The following is an 18,643-nucleotide window of genomic DNA, read 5'->3' as shown; positions in this document are numbered from 1 at the left end:
AGCTTTGTAAATATCCGTCATGTTCTCTCTTAGGCCTTTCCAGAACATTACAGAGTTTGATGGTCAGGACGGTTGCGGATCAGACAGCTGGAACATGGTTGACGTGGACTTGCCGGAGGACCAAACCCAAAATCCGGGTGTTACCCTGTCCATGCTGAAGCCCTGGACTCAGTATGCCATCTTTGTTAAAGCTGTAACGTTAGTTGTGGAGGACAAGGACAGGGACAAGGACAGACAGCATCTTGGGGCGAAGAGTGAAGTGGTGTATGTTTGGACTAAACCATCAGGTAATGAACTAGATTTAGGTCAATCATGAATTTAATTGAAGTCATTTTTTTTCCCACAGAAATCAGTACCCTTATCCTGTTTTTTGTTGAAATTTCAAAACGTCCTTTAAAAAAGATTTATTAACCGATTAAGTTGCAAAAGAAATTTCAAGAATCCATGAGATGACTGCGCGACTAACATTCTTCTTAGGGTTATTTCTCTTTTTGTAACAGCAAGTTTCTTTTAGGGCCGTGGCATATCAAGCCACACACCTTTTTGAATGACGAATATAGATTATTAATACCTGCTGGTATAGACAGTTATTTCCTTACACACACATGCTAGTTGGCAGCCTGCTGTAGTCTTTTTGGTGTGTTCAAGTGCAGCTTTTTGGCCCAGATTCAGACGACGCAAGGCAACAACACAAATCGGCTTTTGTCTCTGTTAGTCGGCTTGGTGTGTTACAGCCTTTAGGAGTACGCTAGATTTTAGGCTCAGATCTAACAGACATAGAATACAAGCCACAAATCTCTCATTTTGATTGATTTTGATTTAAGTAAGGGTGTTTTCTCTGATGTTTTGATTTGGTTATGATTATTTGGAATGTGACATTTTGGCTTAATTTGAATATTTTGATATAATTCGCTAAAATTAATGTTGAAGGTACAAATATATTTTACATGAGTGTAAAAAGGGGTAAGTATATTGTGGAAATAACTTTGTCTTGTTCTATTGCCATGTTTTGTTACTATGTTAATAGACTTGCAAATCCTATAAAAGACTTATACTACATATATCTCAATCTCTCTATATATACACTACTATTTAAATGTTTGGGGTCAGTAAGATTTTTCTTTTCTTAACTTTTATTAAGCAGTCAAAATTTAATGTGATTAATTGTATTAAATTATTAAAGTAAAGACTTTAAAAAAAAAATCTATTTCAAATAAACGCTGTTCTTTTGAACTTTCTATTCATCAAAGAATCCTGAAAAAAAATAAAAAACTGTTTTCAACATTGATAATAATAATAAACATTTCTTGAGCAGCAAATCGTCATATTAGAATGATTTCTGAAGGATCATGTGACACTGAAGACTGTAGTAATGATACAGAAAATTCAGCTTTAAAATATTTTTATGAAATCATACAGAGCCCAAACTTTTGAATGATACTATGCAGTTTTGCTTTTTAAGTAAATTTATCTTGTTTTAAAGAACATTTCAATACTTTAGATGCTGATTAGGAATAGGATTTTTAGCAGTGTCAACTTATTCCATGCAGGGTGTTGCGGCTTACTGGTTTAAAATCTAGTAACTCAATGGTTGTGTGCTCAACCCCCAGAAGGGATGATTCATGACTTTCCATGGGTTGCACCAAGGGGATTTACTCTGAAGTCAATATTTGTTTACTAATTTTTTTTTTTTTTTTCAGCACCCTCAATGCCTGTAGACATTCGTGCGTACTCTAACTCTTCATCAAAGCTGGTGGTGCGGTGGTCTCCACCTGTGGCCCCCAATGGAAACAACACCTACTACCTGCTCCGCTGGAAGCAGCAGGCCGAGGACCATGAGCTCTACCAGCACAACTACTGCTCCAAAGGTCTGGTCTGAATTACACACTCAAACTGAGCACCATTTTCCCCAACAGCAATTCAAACTTTTAACCATGAAACAGATAAACATATTATTGAGAACATCTGAAGCATCCAGTGTCGGCGCATCTAGGGTAACTAGATCAAATTCTATTTGAAAACTCTCCAAGATGTATGAAGCTTTGTCATAATAAAATAATGTGCAGCATATTCAAACCATTCAACTCTGTCTGTATATTGTTAGTGCTGCTCTCTAAGCCTACTATTACTCATACTTTGATTTAATTTGTTTTCTTTCTTGCTTTTCTGTGGGGCTTTCAGAATTGACATTTTGAGCATATTGAAATGATACCAGATCACTGCAGGAAAAATGTAACCATGTTTATGTTGTTTCCTGACAGAACTGAAGATCCCCGTCAGGATTTCAGCCACGGGTTTGACAGAAACCGAAGACACCAAACCCACCAATCCTGAAACAGGGGGGAGGGACAAAGTCCCCTGTTGTCCATGCCCTAAAACAGAGAAGGATCTGAAGCAAATCGAGGACGATCTCTACCTCGCTAAAGCCTTTGAGAATTTCCTTCATAATGCCGTATTCACCCCCAGGTAAACCCAGGAGTTTGATCACAAATATGATTGTTACTTTCTTCAAATGTTTTTTTGAATGCAATCAAGTCTGCATTTATGTCATAAAAAATATATATCATTAATACAATTTAAAATATCTGTTTTCATCTGACATTCCTTTTTTTTTTTTTTTTTTTTACAGTAAATATATAATTGATGTAAAGGGGGGGGGGGGGGGGGGGGGGTTATAAAATTAATTATAATTCATTTTCTAATACTTTTCAGTCATTTTCTTTTTAGTTTTCTTATAACTGATTACCGGCCAGAATTACCAACTTAGTATCATAATCACCATATCGGTCAACTTCTATTGTAATTGTCACTTTTGATCAATTTAATGTGTCCTTGCTGAATAAAAGTATTAATTAAAAAAAAAATCTTACTGACCATAAAATACCACTTTTACGGTACTTTTATTTTGCTATAAACTGTATTTTAACAGAATAGTCTCCTTTTGTATTTCTCATGCTACTTATTTGTAATGACATACTGTAAGCATTAACTAATACTTAAATTGGCAAGAACTTTAAAGTTAATGTCAGAGTTGAAGCCTCGAAAAACATGTGAACTCATCCTCGTTCAAGTTTTGATGCGTCAGCCAGTACAAAACATCCATTTAACTTCAAATTAAAACCTGTAATAGTAAATAAATCCCTGTTAACCTTTTGTTATCTCAAAGATGAAGATTGAAAGGGACTGTTGATGTCTCTGGATGTTAGCGTTTGTAATGGCTCTTTGTTTCTCGTCTGAGAGGTTGTTTTGGAACATTTTCAGCGTTCCCTTAGTAATTGTTTCCCTCCGGCGCTGGTGTTGGTAATTGTGTGGTACGGGCTCTTGGGTCTGGATCCAAATAACACGGGAGACCATGCAAAGCAAATGTAAATGACTATGTAAGCCTCGTTTTCTCTCTGATCTCAAAGGTGTAACGCATTAAGTGTTATGTGCTAAAATGAGGACCGACATCTGTATCCTATTATCATCCATCATCGGGGCTGGGCGGCGCATGTGTCCTGCCGAGCGAGCCAAAATCGCTGTATACCTGAGCAGACTTGTATTAAAATCAATGTAGTTTTGAATTCGAGTTTCAGGCGATGCAGGACATCAAAATGGCATTGATTCTCCATCCTGGCCTGCGTGATTCAGGGCTGGATTATCCTGCTCTGTCTGATCCACTTTTTTTTTTTTTCTTTCCTCTGCGTGTTTGTCATTGCTTGGCTGTCGACGAAAGCAACGGTGCCAGAACTATGTCAGGCAGCTGAGAAGTATGTCTGTACCCTGGCCAGCACAACCTGTTTTTATTGAAAACCGAGATATTGAGGGAAGTGCCTCGAGTTCCCTCGAAGTTCAGGATTTGGAGAGAGCCAGAGGAAGGGGGAACGAGAAGGAGAGGAAATCATATCCATTCAGTTTGCCATTCCCCTCTCAAACCGCTCTGCTGCCAGGAAATGCACAGTAATTCCATCTGGAATACCAATGAAATAAAGGGAAGTTCCCCTCCAGCCGGAGAGCACACAGATCAATGAATGCCGCTCTGCACGGAGGGAGCCACAGAAAGAAGATTGAGAGAGAATGAAAAAGCTGTTTCAGGGGCATGTGGGAACAGAAGGGACAGAGATTACGAGGGAAAGTCGCTTGGTTTAGAGATGGGGAATGTTCAGAATGGCATACTAACTAACACTGCTGGTACCATTTTTAGTGGTACTTTCTAAAAAGCGGTGTGGTCATAATAAGGTTTAGGGGTTTTATTTGATTCCTCAAACCATGTGGATTTTTTAATTGTTTGGATTTGTTTTTTTTATTTATTGCTTGAGACCATAAAAAATAAGTGGCTTTTGCATAATATCCATTCCATCATTAAACTAACTACCGTTTACATGTTGTTGTTGTTTTTTGGAAATAAATGAATAGTTTATCCATCAAGGATGCATTAAATTGATCAGTAGTGACAGTATTTTTAGGAAAATTCAAAAAAATATTTACTGTTCACTATTAAATGCTTTTCTTTTGAACTTTCTTGAGCAAATCAGCATCATAGAATGATTTCTGAAGGATCATGTGACACTGAAGACTGGAGTAATGATGCTGAAAATCCAGCTTTGCATCACAGGAATTAATTACATTTTAAAATATATTCTAATAGAAAACAGTTATTTTAAATTGTAATAATATTTCACAATATTACTGTTGTTACGGTATATTTGATCAGATAAATACAGCTTTGGTGAGCATAAGAGACTTCTTTCAAAAGCCTTCTTTTTCTTCTTTTTTTCTTTTTTCTTTTTAAGTTGTAGCAACTCCAAAATATTTGAATGGTACATATCAATTAAATGTGTTGTTAATTAATGGAGGGAGTTACGTCATGTGACAAGTTTTGTTTTTTGTTTTTTTGCGATGGAACATTTGCTTTATTTCAAACGTGAAGACAACAGTGTTTTTACTGTCTATTTTTATACGCATGATCGCATACTGCTACTAATAACTGTTTGAGCGGCACGTTTCAGCATGGACTGACTATGAACATGTACTGTACGCTATAATGCATGCTTTACTCTTTGGAAAGAGAATGTTGACTTTGCAAAAACTAAATTATTGCTTCTTTCGATGCAGAAACCTTGTCTGACCTTATAAGTGAACCTCAGGGAAAAAATACAGTTAAAAATAGGATGTAGTGTATGCAGCTTATACTAATATGTACAGTACTGTTCAAAAGTAAAAGTAAAAAAAAAAAAAAAAGTTTTTTAAAGAAGTCTCTTTTCCTCACCAAAAAAGGCTGAATTTATTTGTTCAAAAATACAAAAAAAGCTGTAATATTGTGAAATATTGCAATTTAAAGTAACAGTTTTTTATTTGAATATATTTTTAAATATTATTTATTATTGTGACAGCAAAGCTGAATTTTCAGTATCATTACTTCAGTCTTCAGTGTCACATGATCCTTCAGAAATATTTCTAATACGCTGATTTGATGATTTGAATGAATGAATGAATGAAGAATGAAAACTTTATTTTGAACAATAAAAAAAAAAAAAAAAAAAGCAACACATGAAATATCAATCAATAAAACAAAAACAAGAAAAACAAACACTTTTTTTTTTTTTTTAGCATAATAATTAACCTGTTTGAAAAGGGATAGGTAGAAGCCCTAGGCTTATCAGGACCTACCCCCAGTAACTACCCAAACCAAATCACAATCGAACAAGATAATCCAACATAACGTTTAAGATAATACAGAAAAACTACTAAATTAAATAATGCTTTATCTTAATATTAAGATAAAGATAAGGAAGCATAAACAAAAACCATTATAAAGCATGCTTTACAAGTTAAGAGTTATCATTCACCCTCACCACTTCTGTACTTATCAAAAATAAAACTTTTGTACCTTTTTTTAAATTGCAACATGTTAACACTTTGTTTCATCGAATTGCTCAGACCATTCCACAAAAATGTATGATTTCTTATCAATGTTGAAAACAGTTGTGCTGCTTAATATTTCTGTGAAAACCGTGATGCATTTTTTTTCAGGATTCTTTGATGAATAGACATTTGAAAAGAACAGCATTTATTAAAAAAAAAAAAAAAATGTAACAAAAAATGTAACATTATAAATGTATTTTCTGTCACTAAAAAAAACAACCTCACTGACAGATTGCATTATGCAATAGACAATAGGCCAGCGATTAGGCAAGACGGGGCTTGGGCCAGAATATCCAGTGTGCATCAGATACAGACAGAGATGTATAGCTTCATATCACGTCTCTCTGGCCACATGCTCTGTCAAACTCATCCCATCTGTGGTGCTAGGATGTGTGTTTCTAGCAGGCAGAGGAAGGACTTGCAACTTGTTGAGAGTTGAGTGACAAACTGCTCCAGTGTGTGAGTGTTAGCAGGCCGAGGAATGGAGACCAGCTGTGGTGTGTCTGAGTGTGTGTGAAAGGATTCAGGGGGGATGGAGTCGTTGCCAGATCATCTGAGGACAGAAAACGTGATTGCTTTGGCATGGACGAGAATAACTTGCTCATGTGGTTGTTACCCCACACGTTCACAAATGGGGTTAAAAATGGTCTCCTCAGTATTGAGGAAAAAGCTTCTCTTGAAGTGTCAATAAGCACAGAAAACTTAATCTACTTTAGTAATCTACTAATCAACTAATTCAGTCATTGTTTTATTGTAGGTTCAATAACTGTTTTTTTCTAATTTATAATTTATAATCATCATATGTTGACCAAAAAAGGCTTTGAATATGTAAGGAGAGATCCTGAAAAATAATTAAAACCAATATTAATTCTAAGTGGTGATTATGTATAAATGGAAATGGATTTTATACTATGTGCTTTTTATTGTGTGTAAGTTAACTTTGTGCTTTCTTTCCTCTACTCTCTATAGTATATCTGTGTTAAAAATACATTTTTATACAAGATAAAAATTTAAGGTAGATTAATTATAATATTAATTAAATGCATAAATATTGACTTGTTTGTCAGATAACAAACACATATTCAGTACATACAGATACTGTACATATACATGCACTTACATAGGAAGCCTGACGAAAGTCATTACACTGTAATTAATATTAAAAAATATACAGTTTCAAAAGTATAACCACAAAACTTAAACATTTCATGTGTGGACATATTACTTGAAGTTATTCTGCCTAAAAGACGAATTTGGACAACTTTACAGCTCAAATAGCACATTTTATTGTATATGAAATAACAGAGGTGTTAACAGAGCTCAATTGTGCAGATACTTTTTTAAATAAATGAACATTTCTATAAAAGTTGTAAATATATCAGTTTCTGCAGCACCAGAAGTTGCGCTGAAGTTTTACTGTTTCCTCCAATATATCTCATCTTTCTCGTTCCAGACCTCCCGACAGGCGAAAGCGAGATCTGTTTGGCGTGGCCAATACAACTTCCATCCACACTCTGCTGTCAGGAAGCTGGAACCTGACCGAAGGAAACTTCTCAGATGATGAGCCGCCTAGACGGGTATTTTCTTTTCTGGAGAGGAAGGTGAAGGAGCGAACTGCTGACATCAGTGGCCTGCAGCCCTTTACCGTTTACCGCATCGACGTGCACGCCTGCAACGAAGAGGTTCGACACTGCAGCGCGGCCACCTTTGTCTTTTCCCGCACCAAACCGGCAGGTAAGATCAGGACATGTACATGGAATTGGTGGTGAAGCACTATATTCAAAAATATCAATGACAAACCTTTTGGTTTCTTCGTTTTCTTGTAGAAAGAGCCGATGACATTCCTGGCTCAGTGACCTGGGAAGGTCTGGAGGATTCGGTGTTCCTGAAGTGGCCTGAACCGCATAAACCCAACGGCCTGATCCTGCTGTATGAGATTCAGTATCGTCTTGGGACAGAGGTGCCTCTTGCATTTTAACCACCAAATCAGTGTCTTGTGTTTAAGCAAGGTTTTATAAAATCTCCAACAAAATTTTGATTTTAACATTCAAGTCTTTCAAAAAATGTCAATAATATTTTGAAACAAACTTTAGGACTTAAATGACTTCATTAAAAATCTACTTTAAGTAGTTTGGCACATTATTATTATAAGTATTTTTAAAAAGCAAATTTGTTATTTAGCCTTATAATCAGTTACATTTGACCACATTGTTGATATTGCTGATTTAATGCCCCACCACACCTATATATATATAATATTGTATAATTGTCAATTGATTACAAAAAATGTACTAGTTAATCTGACATATTTGTGTAATTAATCACAATTAATTCATTTTAATTTCAATTAATACATTTTTTCCACATTCAATCTTAGTTTAATGGCGTCTTTAAGTAGTTTGAATGAAGACCAGAATCAGCAATAATGCTACTGATTTCTTTATTTAAGTGGCTTTTTTCTCAATTTCTGGGGATGAAATGATAATTATGTGAGGATTGATCAACAACAGTATCGCAAGTATTTAGACAATCACGATACTGATCAAAACTTTGCACATCGTGCCTATCAGCCTCCCTAAGAGAAGCACATGGAGTTGAATTATTATAGTTACTGAATAATATTTGATAATATTTTAACATTTTTATTTAAAATAATATATTTAACAATATATTTATAATAAATTTACTTAAATGAATAACCTGCATACAAAAAATGACCCAGTTAGGGTCTCCCCCCCCCCCCCCCCTGCATATTTGCAATTATTGTTAACTAATTTATCAACTATTGATTTATGTGTTGATCTTTTGTTTTCTTTTTTCCTTTTACAGCCTGAGAAGCACGAGTGTGTATCCCGTCAACACTACAGGGAGCACAAAGGGGTAAAACTCTCCAATTTGGGACCTGGGAACTATTCTGCCCGTGTGCGGGCTACGTCTCTCGCCGGAAACGGGTCGTGGACTCAACCCATAGCTTTCTATGTGATTCAGGTTGAACGTAGGTTTACCATGATTTCACTTCCAATCACTTTCAATTCCAAAAGTATTAGAATTTCAAAAAGAAATTGACACATTATTGAGTTTTGACTTTTTTTTTCTTGCACACTCAAGAAACACATTATGAACACTTCCTGTACTTCATGATTATCCCGATCATCCTGATTTTCGCCGCCTTCGCTGCAGTGGCTTTCATCTTGGTGAACAAGAAACGGTACTAGTTTTAACTACACATCTATACTCTCATAATTGATTTTAACAACATAGGCCCCTCTGGATGAAATGTACCTATCTGAGAATTCCAGATTCTGTAATATATATAAAAAAGTGATATAGAAACTTGACAATATTTCCCTCTTGTTCTCCATTACATGTTGAGTGCTGTTTTTGCTAAATAAGTGCTTTCTGGAATCCACAGAAACAGTGACAGGCTTGGAAATGGAGTCCTTTACGCATCCGTTAACCCAGAGTACTTCAGCGCAGCAGAGAGTGAGTATTCAATCAAGGGCAGGATCGACTCCACTTAAACAGTTTTTGTAAATATTCAGTTTATTTGTGACTAACTTCTATTGTAATTAATGCTTGCAGTGTATGTGCCGGATGAATGGGAAGTGGAGCGAGAGAAAATCACCATGTGCCGAGAGCTTGGACAAGGATCTTTTGGTATGGTGTATGAGGGCATCGCGAAAGGTGTTGTCAAAGATGAGCCGGAAACCAGGGTGGCCATCAAAACGGTCAACGAATCGGCTAGCTTGCATGAACGCATTGAGTTCCTTAATGAAGCCTCTGTGATGAAGGAGTTCAATTGTCACCATGTGGTTAGTCAAAGAACTCATGACAAATCTCATCTTATACTCACAGTATTGGTGTATAGTAGCCTTAAAACTGTTAAATAATGTTGACTTGGGACCCTGTGATGTCTTTTGTGATTGGTTTAGGTGCGTCTACTGGGTGTGGTCTCGCAGGGTCAGCCCACACTGGTGATCATGGAGCTGATGACACGAGGAGATCTGAAGAGTTACCTACGCTCGCTTCGATCCGCTGAGGTGAATACAGGCACAGATCTTCACATCGTTGATCAAATATTTGGCTAATCAGACTGATTTTTTCCGAACCGTTCTGAATTCCAGCAAGTTAAAGACTGCCACCTGGAAGTGTGGTGGAATTATGATGCATAATTGAGCGATTTCCATTAATCAAAATTAATCTTCCATTCACAAATTTCTTTCCCTATTTGGACTGCTCACTGCAGTGCGCTCCTGGGATGCAGCCTCTAGTCTATAAGCCCCTCCAATTCAGTTGCTTGATCTCTATTCCCAAACCTAGTGAGCTTAGCTTACCTTACTTTCTAAGGCTTCATCCTTAATGAAAAACGTAACCTCGAGAGTGACTGATTTGAAATGTTCTTCTCAGGCAGCAATTCTGCATACACACATTCATCGGCCAAGGATCGCCCAAGAGGACATCTGACCGACATATAAAGCAACCAATCACAGTTCGTTTTGTTCTGCGTCATGCTTATGGCCGTGAAAATGTAATGTCAATGTTCCTACGATAGCAGACCGTACATCTAATGAATTATTCATTCAAGAACACTGTGCAAGTTTACTGCAAACTTCACATATTTTTTGAAAATCCAGCGTTTAGTTTATCCTGAAAAGTGCTCATTGTCACAGTTGTAAACACGACTGCATTCTTCTTCCATGAGGTGGTTTGGCTTCACCTCATTTTTGTTTCCATTAAAGAATGTGACACACAAATCTCCCGTAAATCCTGTAGAATTCAACCTATCAGATGACGACTTTGAAGTGTTTCCCATTTTGTGTTGCTTATGCATCAGACGTTCAGCCAACGGTCTGAGGCTGAGACTAATTTGCATGATGCAAAGTTTCAGCAAGACTCACTGGGTTTTGGAACATAGCTTGAGAGTGTTGTTCTCCTCTTCCTCATCCTTCCTCAGAACACCTCCAGCTTGCCTTTGCCACCATTGAAGAAGATGATTCAGATGGCAGGAGAGATAGCGGATGGCATGGCTTACCTCAACGCCAACAAGTTTGTTCACAGAGACTTGGCAGCAAGGAATTGCATGGTGGCAGAGGATTTTGCAGTCAAAATTGGTGGTATGTGATGAAATGAGAAAAAATGTATTTGCTTTTCTCAACTATGTGCAATATGAATAACTATTTAAGACTCATTAAAATATGGATTTTTTTCATTTAGCTTTATTATGTTTTAGAAGCTAAATTAATTTTGAGACGCAGCTTCTCTGAGAGGGTTTTAGCATATTTTAATTATCTTAAGCTAGGGGCATTTCACAATAATTATTGATCATTTCACAATTATTAAATTGAAAAATATTGCATTGACAAATTACACCTCAGATTTAACACCTTTTGACATTTTTCACTATTTCTCATTGTTTCACAACAAAATTAAATACTAAATAATACAGACATTTAATAATAGATTTTTAATGTTTAATTGTTTTCGTTATTTTTAAGATGGCATGAAATGGAAATCTATTTTGTAAATACATGTTATTGATCTGGCTGTAAATGATTCATCCATGCATGTTCCAGTTTTTACAAAAAAATTTTCACCTTATAATTTTTTTATAAAAAATCTGCGCCCCTTTCTTTGTCGACTGCAAACTCATATTCAGATCTGCCGCTATCCAATCAACAACCTATTGAATTAAGTCCAAAAAATAATGGCTAACATTTCAACAGATTTATCCATCTTTCATACTTTCAATTTTATAACCGTTACATTGCTATATTGCATTCATTATGCCTATTTATTCATTTGTAGCATGAAAAATATTTATTTTAGCTTCCCTGAATCGCCAGTTTTATTATTCCATAATGAATAAATAATGAGTCGCTGAAAATGCTGTAAATGTTCTTCATTTTGTTTGGCTAAATCTCCAGGAAAACTATAGAACCTTAGTAATTTCACTTCATTTATCCTCAATCTGTAGACTTTGGCATGACGCGGGACATTTATGAGACGGATTACTACAGAAAAGGAGGCAAGGGACTACTGCCTGTGCGCTGGATGTCCCCCGAGTCCCTCAAAGATGGAGTGTTTACCACAATGTCTGATGTCTGGTAAGCTTTCCTGTATTCTACAGACAATCAGTGTGTGCATGTTTAAATGATGTTAAAAACACATCGAGAAATCATCTGAGACGTATAGTGCACAACATAGCGGGGTGCATCAGTCTAGTCACCGTGGCTGTGGAACGACATCTGTGTCCATTACAGTTCCTCCGCTAGCTAAACGAGAAATGAAAACCACACTCGCGCAGCTCAACACACATTTTCCATTACATAGTGCATACGTTAATGCGGTAGGCAATGAGGAGAAACATCTTTCCATATATTTCAAATGAAGCTGGCAATCAAGCCTCATCAGCCCTCATATGAGCTAGAAACATTTCCCTCATATGCTAGTCTCATTTAACAAACTTTCAAAGAAAACCTCGGGGAGTCTAGACCGCGCTTTTCCGGAAACTACAACAGCTGTGGCTGATATGTGTGGCATTCGAGAGCCTCAAGGAATCTTTGGTCGAGTCGTCCTCCCATGTCATGATAAGTAGCTCTTTGGACTCGCTGGGAGGTTCACACTTAAATCTTTTGTTAAGGATCAGAATCAAGCACTCCCTGTTCAGGAAGAGATTTGAACTTAATTACAATGTTCTCAAGTTTCCGTCCAGGTGTTTGGAGAGTCTGCCCTAACAGTTCACCTTTCATGTCTGACCAGGGTCACCGACAGGCCTTGATAATAATGAATTTCTGTCTGGTAAACTTTACACAAGGATCAGACAGAGGAGTGGAGTAGTGTTTCGCCAGTAATCACAAATGTACCATGTGAAAGAAATTCTGCGACAGTGGTTAAGATCAGAATTTGAATATAATGGCTGTATCTTAAAGGTTATGTGTGTAATTGACCTTTTTCACGGACTCTGATGACTCGCTTCCTCACTTATCAACGTTGCAAATCTAGTAAAGTTTTTGGTAACACTTTACAATAAGGTTTCATTAGTTCCCTACTTTAGTTAACATGAATTAAGAATGAAAAATACTTCTACAGCACTAATTAATCTAAATTAATGTTAATTTCAACATTTACTAATTCATTATTAAAATAAAAGGTTTTATTTGTTTACATTAGTTAATGCACTGTGAACTAAAATGTACAAACAATGAATGACTGTATTTTTATAAACTAACATTAACAAAGATTAAAAAATACTGTAACAAATGTTTTATTCATTGTTAGTTAACGCATTGACTTATTTTAACTAATGAAACCTTATTGTAAAGTGGTGTTTCTAATACTACGGCTGAGGGAGTGACGGCAAATTTGACATCATTCTTTCTTCTGAGTGCTGGAATCAATCTCTCTGTATTTTTTCACTCTTTTGGAAAGTTGTGGAAATGCTATTGCTGATTTTTTCTTCTTCATTTGCTTTAGAACAAATGCAAAAACATTTTATCGGTTGTTGTCTCCCATTCACCGCTAAAGAAGTTTACCCAATTATAACTACTTCCACTTCTAAAAAACCCAGAAACGTAAAAAGGGCCCATTTTTACGGCACCAAACGGAAGTGCAAAATAATGAATAATTACTCATTTTAAAATAATGAATAATTTCCTGGACATTGTTCTATCGTCCATTGTCAATCGGTGAGCATTAAACCTAAAAATGTCTTACTTATAGTTTCCTCTGCTTATTAGGAATAAAATTGTTAGTATTCAGGCTCTGTTCTAAATCTTGTAGTATATACTCTGCTTTAGCCGAATTGTTATGCAGCATCACATTTCCTTGCATTGCATATGCATTGCAATAAGCACAATAAAAATCGAATTGTATTTTTAATTTTTATTTAGCACAATATCCAAGTTTTTATCCTTTTTTCCCCCCATTTAATTTAATTTCCATCCATCCAGGGTGTTTCCCTGCTTCAGCCCGAGACACTAGTTAATTAAGTGTGAAATAAATAAAAAAATCTCTCACTCAATATTTAAATGTGCTTCGCAACATGTTAACGTCAGCTATATTGCAGTCAGTGTTAGTCAAGCCTGGTGAGAAATGCTATAGTGTGTAGTCACATCTGTGCTTTATGTAAAAGGCAACACCAGAATGCATAAATCCAATATGGTGAACGGCATGAGAGAAATGTGGATTACAAAGGAACATTTTATTCAGTACTGTGAAGTATTGATGCAAATAGTTCAGTGCAATTAAAATGTATTATTTCATTCAATAGTTGTGTTTTATGAGTTGCTGCCTAATGTAAAGCATTTCCAATATTTATGCAGTTGTAAACCACAAAGCAGCTCATTCGGTTTTTGGAACAGCCTATATTTATTTGTTGCTAGCTTTGAATCACTTTTGTATCTAATTTAGATGTACAACACTTATAGAAAAAGAATAAGGAGAACCAAAAGAAAGATTACTCGAGTGAAGCACGACTGAAGGTATTTTTGTTATGTGCTTTAATAGCTTTATTCTCAACAGACCACATTATATTATATCGTTTGTCAGAGCGGCTGACTCATTATAATGACAACTTGCTCCCATTTGAAAGTTTCAGGTAAGTATACACACATCTCTCATTCTCAGTAAAAATATTGATATTATTTCTTGAAAAAAACGTTCTTTTTTACGAGCGAGCAGCTTTCAACTGAACTTACTCCGATATTAAACAGAAAATCAGTAACTTGAAGGCGCTTGAACGAACACTTTGTTCGTTATTAGGTATGCTAACGATTAATCGATGATCGATTAATTGTCGATGATAATTTAATCTATAAAAACGTATCGATGGTCATGATTAGAGTGCGTAGTTTTGAGGTGTGTGTGTCTCGGGCGCAAACCACGTGCAGCAGACAAATGAGTGAAAATGAACATGTTACATATTCTAAATATCTAATAATCTATATGTCAAGCCATGCAGTGGATTAGTAAGGCTAGCCGTTTACTTTGAACCATAATTAACCAAAAGACCCTCCAAACAAGTGATTGTACTGAACATAAGAACTACTTACATGTGTAAACCCCACAATAAAAGTACATAGAATAAACAAGCGAAGATCTTGGTTTTATGAGTGATGATCTTCCAGCGCTGTTTCAGCTGTGCGCTTCTATTCTGTAGTGCATGGTAAATTAAGACCTGTCAATCTGAGCAATCAAACCAATCTAAGTGTGCTCTAGCTGGGAAACGGTGTGCGATTGGTCTCTACACATCGTCCATACCCACCCCCCACACTGGAGATCCAGTATCCATTGATTGAGTTTTCAAATGACGTTGGTTGGTGTTGGAAAACACTGGATTGGAAGCCATATAGCTTTAGCCAAGCTGCATGTCGTGTCACTCCGTGATCTACGCATTGTCTTATGTTGTGTTTGGGCTCGTTCTAGATCACCTGCTCTAAATGAAGATATATGATCTACTATGGTTCACAATTGTTTTGCTAAGTTACAAACAAAAATGTGGCACAAAATCGTCATATGCATACTGTTTAAATGTGCTTCACTTTTTCATACTACTTCAAATACTTAGTGTAGTTTGGTCTCTGTGAAACAAATATGCTTGTTTTTTTTCTACTAGTCGACAATATATGATACGTCTATCTGTTAATGTACAGTGATTTTACAGATCAAATTTAAAGCATTTATTTTTTCACCCTATGGAAATTGATCACTTCTAATATGTCAGCAAATTTAAAAGCACTTGTTAAGAGATGGTCATATTCCCTATATTCACCTCTTCGGATACAAGAGGTTAACGATTAATTGATCGTTAATTTAAAGGGTAGTTCACCCATAAAATTCTGTCATTATTTACTCACTCTCATGTCGTTCCAAACCGGTAAGACTTTCATTAATCTTCGAACACAAATGAAGATCTTTGTGATGAAATCTGAGAGCTTTCTGTCCCTCTTGACAGCTACACAACTACCATGTTGACGCTTCAAAACTGTCATAAAGAGATCGTAAAACTAATGAATTGAGTGGTTTAGTCCAAATTTTCTGAAGATACTCAATTCTTTTACATGATGAACAGATTGATTTTAGTCTTTTATTCACATATAAACATTGATACGCAAACATAAACTCAAACGTGCTGCGTAACACATGAGAACAAACCTCATTGGTTCTTGCACGTCAAGCCAACATCGTTGAGCTTTCATTTACCACAACTGATGTGTGAGCTGATGAATGTTTATATCATCAAAAAGATCTTCATTTGTGTTCTGAAGATGAACGAAAGTCTTACGGGTTTGGAACGACATGAGGGGGAGTAATTACTGACAGAATTTTCATTTTTGGGTGAACTAACCCTTTAAACATTGACCGATTATGGGAATTTATGTAAACTGAAATTCCTAGTCGCTATCAATGTAGATCTTTTCTAACTGTTCTCGTCTGTTCTCTTCTTGCAGGTCCTTTGGGGTGGTGTTGTGGGAAATAGCCACCCTGGCTGAGCAACCCTATCAGGGCATGTCCAATGAGCAGGTACTGCGGTTTGTCATGGAGGGAGGACTACTGGACAAACCAGACAACTGCCCTGATATGCTGTAAGTCATCATCTTTCACTCACTTTATGCATTTATTTGACTTCAATGGAACACAATCATTTTAAAAAGCTTGACGCTGTTTTTTAAGCAGACAGTTATCAGAGAATCTCAAGCTCCAAAAAGGACAAAAACATGAAAGTGATCCATATAACTCTTGCACTATATTCTAAGTCTTCTATGTTATATTTTTATGTGAGAAACAGACCGAAATTCAATATCACTTTTCTTTCTATACTAGTTAGGTTTCATTGATGTCAAACCTGGTGCAACATCTTGTTGTGGCACTTTTGAAATTGCTCAATATGAATTTTCATATAGGTTTGGAAGGACATGATGGTAAATAGATGATGATGATGAATTTTCATTTTTGGGTGAACAATCCTTTTAAAAAGTAGAAAGTCTGCCACCTACTGCCTGATTCAGGTGGTAATGTCACAAAACTGAAAACAAGAATTGACAAAAAAAAATCTAGATTAGCTTGAGAATCAGTGGTATTTAACAAACAGTTTTTGACTTCGGCTATAATTTGTTTTGGATTTTAAAACTGCTAAGTCTAATGCTCTTCCAGTGGGTGCTGTGCGCTAAATTTAAGTATAATTTGTTTATCTATGTGAGCCTCCAAGCTCTGGGTTTTCTTTGGCGTGGTTTGAGTGAGGTTGCGTCTGGCTTCAAGTCTGTGTTTTATCTAAAGTGTGAGAGCTGGCAGTGAAATACGAGCACTCGGAGCTATACAAGGATGCCACATTTTTAATAATAGAACATTATATCAGGAAAGTTGGTAGATAGATATGTGTTTTGGGAAGAAAGTGGTACAAACAATGGAAAGCTAGTTTTGGATGTCAGAGATGGCTTACGTTCCCATTTGGCCATTTAACACCAACATTTTTTTGTCAGCCACATCTTGTTTTTAATCTAATAAATGACCAAATTAATCTGTTAAATTAGGGTGATATAGCTAAAATAAAATATCTATAAAATATATTTTTCAGCCTTGTATTATTGTATATTGTATCTATATATGCATTTCTAAATATTTATCCATTTTAAACATATCTATATATATATTCAATTAAATATATTCAATTCATATGTAAATATATTTAATTAAATATGATTTAGATATTTTTCTGATTTTATATACACTCACCTAAAGGATTATTAGGAACACCATACTAATACTGTGTTTGACCCCCTTTCGCCTTCAGAACTGCCTTAATTTTACGTTGCATTGATTCAACAAGGTGCTGAAAGCATTCTTTAGAAATGTTGGCCCATATTGATAGGATAGTATCTTGCAGTTGATGGAGATTTGTGGGATGCACATCCAGGGCACGAAGCTCCCGTTCCACCACATCCCAAAGATGCTCTATTGGGTTGAGATCTGGTGACTGGGGGCCATTTTAGTACAGTGAACTCATTGTCTTGTTCAAGAAACCAATTTGAATTGATTCGAGCTTTGTGACATGGTGCATTATCCTGCTGGAAGTAGCCATTAGAGGATGGGTACATGGTGGTCATAAAGGGATGGACATGGTCAGAAACAATGCTCAGGTAGGCCGTGGCATTTAAACGATGCCCAATTGGCACTAAGGGGCCTAAAGTGTGCCAAGAAAACATCCCCCACACCATTACACCACCACCACCAGCCTGCACAGTGGTAACAAGGCATGATGGATCTATGTTCTCATTCTGTTTACGCCAAATTTTGACTCTACCATCTGAATGTCTCAACAGAAATCGAGACTCATCAGACCAGGCAACATTTTTCCAGTCTTCAACTGTCCAATTTTGGTGAGCTCGTGCAAATTGTAGCCTCTTTTTCCTATTTGTAGTGGAGATGAGTGGTACCTGGTGGGGTCTTCTGCTGTTGTAGCCCATCCGCCTCAAGGTTGTGCGTGTTGTGGCTTCACAAATGCTTTGCTGCATACCTCAAGTCGGTTGTAACGAGTGGTTATTTCAGTCAAAGTTGCTCTTCTATCAGCTTGAATCAGTCGGCCCATTCTCCTCTGACCTCTAGCATCAACAAGGCATTTTTGCCCACAGGACTGCCGCATACTGGATGTTTTTCCCTTTTCACACCATTCTTTGTAAACCCTAGAAATGGTTGTGCGTGAAAATCCCAGTAACTGAGCAGATTGTGAAATACTCAGACCGGC

At 36.4% G+C, this 18,643-nt stretch overlaps 1 protein-coding gene across 1 annotated transcript in view; it reads left to right on the top strand.

Annotated features, from left to right (window-relative positions):
- The window catches only part of igf1rb (insulin-like growth factor 1b receptor), an 85,180-nt gene that overhangs the window by 59,573 nt on the left and 6,964 nt on the right, over window positions 1–18,643 (top strand). Inside the window, exons 8-20 of the mRNA XM_079867207.1 lie at window positions 34–287; window positions 1,701–1,868; window positions 2,262–2,466; window positions 7,358–7,638; window positions 7,731–7,864; window positions 8,734–8,899; window positions 9,013–9,112; window positions 9,317–9,387; window positions 9,487–9,716; window positions 9,837–9,944; window positions 10,859–11,018; window positions 11,879–12,008; window positions 16,353–16,487. Coding sequence (XP_079723333.1) covers window positions 34–287; window positions 1,701–1,868; window positions 2,262–2,466; window positions 7,358–7,638; window positions 7,731–7,864; window positions 8,734–8,899; window positions 9,013–9,112; window positions 9,317–9,387; window positions 9,487–9,716; window positions 9,837–9,944; window positions 10,859–11,018; window positions 11,879–12,008; window positions 16,353–16,487 — 2,142 coding nt within the window. The remainder of the gene's footprint in view (window positions 1–33; window positions 288–1,700; window positions 1,869–2,261; window positions 2,467–7,357; window positions 7,639–7,730; window positions 7,865–8,733; window positions 8,900–9,012; window positions 9,113–9,316; window positions 9,388–9,486; window positions 9,717–9,836; window positions 9,945–10,858; window positions 11,019–11,878; window positions 12,009–16,352; window positions 16,488–18,643) is intronic.

This window comes from Squalius cephalus, assembly GCF_949319135.1.
Source record: "Squalius cephalus genome assembly, chromosome: 3".
NCBI classification, from domain to species: domain Eukaryota; kingdom Metazoa; phylum Chordata; class Actinopteri; order Cypriniformes; family Leuciscidae; genus Squalius; species Squalius cephalus.
This window is presented reverse-complemented; position numbering and strand designations above follow the sequence as displayed.